Source organism: Octodon degus, unplaced genomic scaffold (assembly GCF_000260255.1).
Source record: "Octodon degus isolate 3935 unplaced genomic scaffold, OctDeg1.0 scaffold00148, whole genome shotgun sequence".
NCBI lineage: Eukaryota > Metazoa > Chordata > Mammalia > Rodentia > Octodontidae > Octodon > Octodon degus.
This window is the reverse complement of record NW_004524724.1, coordinates 6,265,241-6,274,161: the sequence shown is the minus strand read 5'-3', so window position 1 is coordinate 6,274,161 and position 8,921 is coordinate 6,265,241. Positions and strand designations below refer to the sequence as shown.

The window sequence follows — 8,921 nt, the reverse complement described above, 5'->3', positions numbered from 1 at the left end:
AAAACTTTGAAAAAATAAAATAAAATAAAATTTCTAAGGCTGGCCCGAGGTGGCAGCTACTTTTAGCATTTACACACAGGTCAGCTCCTTAGGCACGGCTAGACTACTTGGCATGTTTAGTAGTGGTGCTCAGAGGCCCTGGCTGCCAGGTGACATGGACCCAGAGACGGGCACCTTCAGCTGCCCCTCGGTGGCCCTGCACCTTTGCCTCGAGGCCACGGGGCTGAACAGTGCCACTCTTTGTAAGGTTGGTGTATTTGAAACTTGTGCCAGCCGCTTCGACTGAGTGTGCAGAATTTCTAGGTTAAGCTTCTTCCAGAATTGAGAACCACTGTGACCTTAATCCTTGTTCTCTGCAGACCCACTGGACTTGTCCTCTGTGACAAGAGTGACAAAAATCCATGCTCTTACTCCACACGGGCAAATGTACCTTTTCTTTAATGTTCGGCAGCACCAAATAAGCTTTGGCTAAGCAGAAATGTTTTCCGAAGGACTAAAAAAGGTGGAGGGGTGAGGATCACTGAAATGCAACATCTTTGTAATCTTCCCAAGGGTGGGGCTATAAATCAAGCTGTGTGGGTGTGTTGGGGGGAGTCTGACAGGAGAAGAGGAGGGGTGTCCTGAGGAGAGATGGCCACAGGAGAGGTGTTCCGAGAAAAGGTGTCTGGGGCACAGGTGGCCACTCAGAAACCTCCGCGCAACGCTGGTGGCATGAGCATGGGGTGAGCAGGGCCGGGCCACCGCCCTGCAGGGCCAGCACATTTTCATCTTCTGGAAACACCTAAATTAGATGCGTCTGGCCCTCAAGAAAAACCCAAACAGATAGATCAATTCCAAGCTGTCTGAGGAAGTAACTCAATTGAGAAGAAACCCATTTCCCCCTGGCTGTGGGCCCGGACATTTCTCTGGTGTCAGGGAAGCCACTGTCTTTGTGGTTCCAAGCACAGCTGCCCACCTGGGGGATGGGAAGGGGTAGGGGTAGGAGCCAGGCGACAGTCATCTGGTCCCCTCCTGTGCCAGGCCTTGTGCCAAGTGAGGCACACATATGTCATCACTAAAAGCAAATTCAGATGTTGAAGTCCTCGCCCCCAATCTGTCTGCATCTGGAAAATGGGTCTTGAGAGAACTAGTGAGGTAAACATGGCCATAAGAGTGGAACCCCTTGAGGGCAGGCCAAATAGCTCAGTGGAGTAAAGTGCCTGCAGGCAGGCACAGGGGCTGGGGGTTCGATCCCCCAGGGCTGAGATGGCACTTGAGAGTGGACATGGTGGTGCGCACCTGTAATCTCAGCTCTTGGGAGGCAGTAAACAAGAGAATCACTATGAGTCTGATCTACTAGTGAGACCCTGAACACCCTGCAGACCCTTCCCTAAAAAAAAGAAAAAAGAAAAAAAAGAGAAAGTGGGACTTCTATGCATAGGGCTAGTGTCCCCACACGAAGAGAAACCCGAGCACTCTCAATCTCTCTAAGCACACACCAAAAAGAAGACATAAATGTGTTGCGCGTGGTGGTAGAAACCATCCCATCACTCGGGAAGCTGAGGCAGGAGGATTGCGCAAGTTTGAGCCCAGCCCAGACTACACAGTGAATTCTAGGCCAGCCTGGAGTACCTATTTCAGAAAACCAAAACCAAAGTGAAACAAAAAAGCAATCAGGTAAAGAGACTGTAAGAGGGATGATGTCTACAAGCCAGGAAGAGGTCCTCACCAGGGCTGAGCAGTCTGACCCTGGACCCCCCGAGTGGTAGGAACACATTTCCACTATTCAGGACCCTCAGTCTATGGACAGGTGGAGCAGCTGTAATTGTGGAGGACGCCACATGCGCAAACACTTTGGCCTCTGATATGCTTGCCATGTGGAAAACTCCACCAGAAAGTGGCGGCATGCACGGGATTACTGAAACACTGTGCAAAATCACCTCTGATACGTTATCTTGTGCCGAATACCACATGAGGTGCATGTGAAATGTGAGTGAATCCCACATTTAGATCCCTTTCCCCAAGTTATCTCCTTCTGTATTTGAAAGAGAACAATACCCAAAGAATCATATACAAGAGGGCAGGAAATCTGCCGAGAGCCTGGATCCTAATGTCCTGCATGAGTCCAGATGAAAACTAGAGCCCACAGCAATAACTCCCACGAGTCCAGCTGGAGGCCCGGAGCCCACGACAGGGTCCCATGTAGGCCCTCTTTATGGATCTCTGCTGGGAAGGCCCGAAGGGCAGTGGGGGAAGCTGGAAAGTCTGTGCGAGTAGGCTGAGGGAGCTGAGCTGGACCCAGGAAGCAACAGTCAAAGTAAGCACCAGAGCTCCCCCAAAAGTACCAAGCCATCCTCAGCAACAGTGAGGTCCTGAACTTCTCTAGCAATGACAGCTGAGTTCCCACCAGGAAAGCCATCATGACAAGCTTCTCCACAAGGCTGAGCAGTGCACCATCTTGCCCTCCAGAGACAAGAAGCAATGCTCAAGATGAGCACCAGCGCCTGCCCAAAATGAACTATAGCCATTCTCAGTGACAGTGGGGTCCCAAGCTCCTTCTCTGACAAGAACAGCCACGTTCATCAGGAAAGCCAGCATGACAAGGTGAGAAGAACCAGCAGCTTCCACCAGCTCCACCAGCTCCTCCAAACAGCTTCCCACCAGTCTCTCCCAGCTCTTGTCCGCTGTGCCTCTTGCGCTGCCGCTGGCAGCCATCCTCGGGGGAGCCTCCCACACCCAGCACCACGCTAGTTCAGTTCAGCTAAGGGTAACAGCTGAGCACCAGTTAATGAACTTACACCAATGGAACTTCTGGTGCTGACAGAACGTTCTAGATCTGTGCTATCCAAAATGGTGGCCAACAGCCACATATTGCTATTGAGGACTTGAAATGCAAGAAGACTGAGAAGTGAATTTTTAATTTTACTTACATGTAATTTGCTTAGGTAGCCACACGTGTCTCAGGTATCAGGAGGGCGGATCCTGAGTCCCTGAGGGGTTCAGGAGCAAGCTGAGGATGGCACCTCACTGGCTTCTCCCTCCTATCCTCCTTCTCCACCCTCTAGGGTTTCTTTCCAGGAGTTCCTGCTTTGGAATTCAGTCCGCCTTAGTCCCAGGCCCTTCCCCGCTGTGGGAACCAGGGCTAAGCAAGCACAGCCTTCCCTCCAGGGCTAGCTGAGGCTCTGAAGTCCCCTGCAGAACCTGGCAACAGGTCTGAAGAGTGAGAAAGCAGCCCCCCGCCCACCAGGAGCCAGTGCCTCTTGCAGCCCAGTACTTTGTCTGACAGAAATCTGACTTAATTTTTATCTATGTCTTCTCTTCTTTTTTTTTCTTTTCAACAGGAAAAGATTCGCTTGGATTCTGGATTCTGGATCCGGCAGTCCCCTCTTGGAAACGCCTTCCTCATCCCATCATGATGTCCCAGCTACGGCGGCTCCCAATGCTCCATGTTCGGGTCTCCAAGGGCAGAGCAGGGCACAGTAAAGTCAGCCTCTCCAGGCTGCCTGCCCACCTCACCTTCCGCTGGTCCTGGGGCACAGGGGTCCATGGCCCACCACCCAGAGCAGCAGGGCACACTCTCTGGAGCAAATTTCTTAACCCTTCTGGGCCTCAGGTCCTGCCAGGTAAGAGTCACAGGTGAACGCAGGCCTTGCAGACGGAGTGGGGCACGGAGGATACAACGTGAGTGTCCTCAGGCACCTGTCACACCCACGGCCGTGCCTGCTGCTCCAGGGCACACAGGGGGTGCGTGAAGCAGGTCCTCCGTGCCGCCTCCCCCCTCCCCCTAGCCAGGCCTCTCTGTAGCCCTGCCTGCTCCTTCTCCCTGGGCTCAATTTGCTGTGAGCAGGGGCAGCCTCCTCCAGGGCAGGCAGCTTCCACTGCCCTGGCCCCACAGGGTCCTTGCGGAGCTCTGCGAGCCCACCGATCCCTGCTGCTCCAGATGGCCTGCCAGGTAAGAGTCACAGGTGGCCCCGTGAGCACAGGTCCACACACTTGAACTGCATCCCTACCCCAGTTGCAACTCCTGGCACATTCTTGATGAATTAACATGAGTCAATGTTAAGAAATGAATGGATAGTCAGAAAATCAAGCTCCCTTGGTCCAAATGCTCAGAAACTTCAAGAAACCAGTGTAACTCGGGTTAATCATGTTACCTGAGAAATATCCTTGAAACTACCTCTTTTTTATTTTATCTTATTATTTGAGACAAGGTCTTGCTTTGTAGCCCAGGCTGGCCTTGAATTTGCAGTGATCCTGCTACCGACAAGTGGGCCGGAAATAGCACAGGCTCTTGTGTACTTCCAGAGCAGGACTGCCTGTGGCTGCCTTTGTTGAGGGTTGGGGTGGCAGCAGGAGCAGGGAGGACGGGAAGGGAGAAGGGACATGTGGGCGGAGGGAAGGGAAGGGGCTCCCCCAGGCTCCCCCAGGCTCCCCCGTCTCTAGGGTCCCAGGCCCAGGGCTTCCCCTGTGAGCTCAGCCCACAGCTGCAGGCTGCATGCAAGGTAGGTGGTGTGGGGTTTCAAGGGGGGGAGGGGAGGGGAGGGGAGGGGAGGGGAGGGCTCACACAGCCTCCCTGTCTTAGGGTCAGGGAGCTGGTAGGGCAGGCCCCAGAAGCGGTCTGGGCATCTGGCAGCTGCTTGAAGGCAAGACTCAAGTCTGATGGAATGTGTTCTCAAGATGGAGGCCTCAGGAGAAAGGAAAGAACACGGTGCATGCAGACCACGTTTCACGTCGTGGCTGCAGTGAATAAGGGGACACGGCAGTGCGGCTCTCGCTCTCTCCCTCCCCCTCCCTCCTTCTCCATATTAGGGAAGGAACCCGGGGCCTTTGCACCGCTGCATACTGAGGTACATTTCTATTCCTTTCAACATTTCAATGAAGTTTTGAGACAGTATGTCACTAAGTCATTAGGTTGAATAAACTGCGCTCACTGTTGTGATCCTCCTGCCTCAGCCTCCCCACAGTACTAGGATTTCACACTTGTGCTGCCAGGCTTGGCTGGAGATAGCCCTTTGAGATCCTAAGTTTAATTCCTTTGGATATATACCCAGCGGTGGGGTTGTTAAACCAGAGAATAGTTTTATTTTTAATTTTTGGAGGCATCTCCACATAGCCCCACCTGTATGCATAAGGGTTCCCTTTTCCCCACTTTTGGCCAGCACTTGTTATCTCAGAAGTTTTTTCTTCAGTATTAGAAATTGAACCCAGGGTGTCACGCAAGCTAAGGCAAGCACTTTACCGTTGAGCTACATCCCAGCCCTTCAACAATTTTTTTTTGTTTTAATCACTGAGACAGATCCTTGCTAAACTGTCAGGTGGCACGTGAACTTACGATCCTCCTGTGTCAGCCTCCCACACAACTAGGATTCTAGGTGTGGTGCAGCCAACTACCTTAGGTCTTCGGTAACTGTGGCTTTCATTACATTTCTCTGATGGTCAGCGGCCGTGAGCACCCTTCACACACCTCACGGCCACGCGTGCGTCTTCCGCAGAGAAACGCAGGTGCATCCACGCCTTCTGCCGGCTTCGGATCAAGGCTGTGGCTGCTTCGTGGCTGCTTCGTGGCTGAGATGCAGGCAGCCTCAGATCTACCTGGCAATTAACCTTCCAGCAGCCATGGGGCTCGCTGAGCCTCTGCCACTCACGGGCTGCCTTGTTCTGCTGATTGTCCTTTGTCACTCAGCCTTTAGCTTGGCACGGTGCGATCTACTTGAGCTTTTGCTGTCTGTGCTTTTTGCGTGGTGTCTCAGCGTGCCCAGAAGCTTCCCGTTTCCTGACAGGAGTGTCATGGCTTCAGTCTTTACATCTTTCATCTATGTGCAGTTACTGGTTTGGGGCACAGTTTAAGACAAAGGCCTGACTCAGTTCTTCGGGATGCGAGGGCCCACTTTCCCTGGCACTGGAGGGACTGTCCTTGCTCCATGTGGCTTCGCGGCACCCTGGTTGAGGGTCATAAACCACTCACAAATGAACAGATTTACTTCCAGGCATTCTGTTTTGTTCTCTTGGCCTGTGTATGTATACGCTGGTGCCACACAATTTTGATGACTGTGGCTTTCCAATATATTTTAAAACCAGTACATATGACACCCTTGAATATCCATCAGTAAGGATAATGTATTTATAGACACTGGAATACTACTCAGTCATTAAAAAGAAAGAAATCATACCACTTATAACAGCATGGGGGAGACTGAATGGCACTGTGCTTGGTGAGAGAAGCCGACACAGGGGTGCAAAAGCACCCAGTCTCAGTGTCTGAGGGATCTGACCGAGTCATGCTCACACTCACAGAAGCAGGAGAAGGGCGGGGTTCCCAGGGGCCAGTGGAGGGAGGAAGGGAGGACGGGGCTGGCCCAGGAGTACCGGGCTTGGGTCCTGCTAGGCAAGTCCGTTCCACAAAGCACAGCAGCACTGCCAACACAGCGTCACAGACTGAACACTGCCCCGGAGGGTAGGTCTTGTGTGTCCTGATCACCGGAAATAAAGCACATAAAGGCAGAAGCAGGGCCGGCCCAATAGCTGAGCAGATTAAAGCGCCTGCAAGCAGACGCAGGGGCCCCCGGTTCAGTCCTGGGGCCTGTCGTACTGGCATACTGAGATGGCAATTGAGACTGGGCGTGGTGGCACACACCTGTAATCCCAGCGCTTGGGAGGTAGTAGACAGGAGAATCACTACGAGTCTGATCTAGTAGTGAAACCCTGAACACCCTGTACACCCTTTGCTAAAATACAAAAAAAAAAAAAAAAAAAAAAAAAAGGCAGAAGCAACGTTGCAGAGGGGATGGGGCTATCTCTCATACTGCTTGACAACACAGTGTTTTACGAAGTGTGGCGACGGTTTCCTGGGTGTGACTCACAGTTGCACCTGTTAATGCCCATGCTGTTCTGCAGGACAATCACTGTTTTTTTTGTTGTTGTTGTTTGTTTTGTTTTTGTTTTTAAATATTTTCGTAATCACAGTTTTAAAAATGCTGTATTTCACATGAATCCTAAGTATGCACTGCTGATACTAGGAGAAAGAAAGCTAGAGCCTAGGGCCAGGGAGATAGCTCCGTGGCATAAGCGCCTGTCTGGCAAACGCAAAGTCCTGAGTTCCATCCCTGGTACCATGGAAAGGAAAGGAGAAGAAAGAAAGAGCCTAACACTAAGTGGAATTAATCTATCTGGCTAAAAGACACGTGGCTTTTTCCTTTAGGGGTTCCCAGTACGGCACGGCTACCTGGTGGCGAGGAGGGGGTAGGAGTGCGCGGGGCTGAGCCAGGCGTCCTTTCGCCGCGGCATGCTGTCGTAGAGGAGGAGGTCCTTCTCTGTCAGGACAACCAGCACCGGCTTCCATTGCTTCTCACCGTCCCCGGGCACCTGTGACAGAAGGTAGAAGCGGTCAGACAGCAGCTGGGGAAGGAGCAGCTCATAACAATGCTTCCCACCAATCCAATTGGAGGCCTAGAGCCCACAACAAAGTCTCACGCAGGCCTGCTTCATGGATCTGCACTGGGAAGGCCCAAAGGGCAGCGGTGGAAGCTAGAAAGTCTGTCGGGGGATGAAGGGTCTGTGCCAGCAGGCTGAGGGATCTGCACCGGAGCCAGGAAATAATGCTGAAGGTAAGCACCACAGCGCCCCCAAAAGTGCCACAGGCGTCCTCAGCGGCAGTGAGGTCCCGAGCTCCTCCAGCAATGAGAAAAGCTGAGTGCCCATCAGGAAAGCCAGAGCAACAAGCTTCATGAGGCTGAGCAGTGCGCCATCTTCCCTTCTGGAGCCAGGAATCGATGCGTAGGATGGGGACCAAAGGTCTGCCAGAGTTCATCAGGAAAGCCAGCAGAACAACAGCCCAAGAACTATTTGCTCCAGCAGCTCCACCAGTGTCTCCCAGCAGCATCCTTAGCAGCGTGTCAGCAGCTTCTCCTGTTCTCCTGTTCTGCCTTTATGCTGCTGGCAGCAACCCTCAGGTGGGCCTCCCACACCCAGCATCGCCCTAGTTTAATTCAGGTGGTGTAGTAAGTTAACCACCTGTTAGAAACCCGCTGCATGCCCTGAACAGAGAGTTTCTAAGCCCAGCGAACCCTCACCAAACGTGACACAGAGCCACTGGTGAGCAGTCGGTCCTGTGCACCTTGGCCTCCGAGTGCCAGCGAACACAGATTGAACACGATTAACCCCGGCTCCCCGAGGGGCCGAGAGACGCAGACTGCACCTGGGCAGACTGCTGTGCCCGCCCTTCTGTGCCCTGTCGGTCACTGTTTCCAAAAAGGAGCCACGGCCCAAGGTGGGGTGGGCAGGGCCAAGTGCATGGGCGCACTCGGACTCGGGGACTCGAGCAAGCTCCTGAAGCAGCAGAGCACCTCCACGGCATCACGTGAGGGCCAGGAGAAAGGTCTGAGCTGAGCTCTGCTCTGAGCTGAGGACTGGGCTCTGCGGGCTCTGATTTTCCTCACCTGTCCCAGGCTGGAGCAGGACCAAATTGTGGCTAAATCAGTCTTCAACTCACAAACCCAGTCTCTATGTTTTAGTTTGGCTTTGGGGGGTTTTGAGATAGGGTCTCGCTATGTAGTCCAGACTGGCCTTGAACTCACTCTGTAGCCCAGGCTGGCCTCAAACTCATGGTGATCCTCCTGCCTCGGCTTCCCAAGGTCTAGAATCGTACGTGTGCACCACCACACCCAGCAGCCCATGATCTTTAGAGCCAGAATGCACTGTTTCCCCAACCCAGCTTTGCCACTGCTCAGCTGAGGGGTACGAACGGGTCACCGAATGCTAGGAGCACCTGTTCTGTTCTGTCCTGTGAGGGGCCCACAATGGCCTGCCACGTGTCCTTCGCCAGGATAAATTACAGTAAGGTGAGTAAAGCACTTCCTAGATGGGAGGCCTGAGAAGTGCTGTGCTGCCCCACCCCCACCTCAGATCTGCTCCACACGAGCCACGCTACTGGGGGAGGAAGATGA

The 8,921-nt window shown here is 53.1% G+C and overlaps 1 protein-coding gene across 2 annotated transcripts in view; it reads right to left on the bottom strand.

Moving 5' to 3' along the window:
* Nucleotides 1-8,921, bottom strand: part of Sntb1 (syntrophin beta 1) — a 227,324-nt gene that overhangs the window by 33,436 nt on the left and 184,967 nt on the right. For both annotated transcript variants that reach the window (XM_023702316.1, XM_004642264.2), the window contains exon 4: nt 7,202-7,341. In XM_023702316.1, the coding sequence (XP_023558084.1) occupies nt 7,202-7,341 (140 nt within the window). The remainder of the gene's footprint in view (nt 1-7,201; nt 7,342-8,921) is intronic.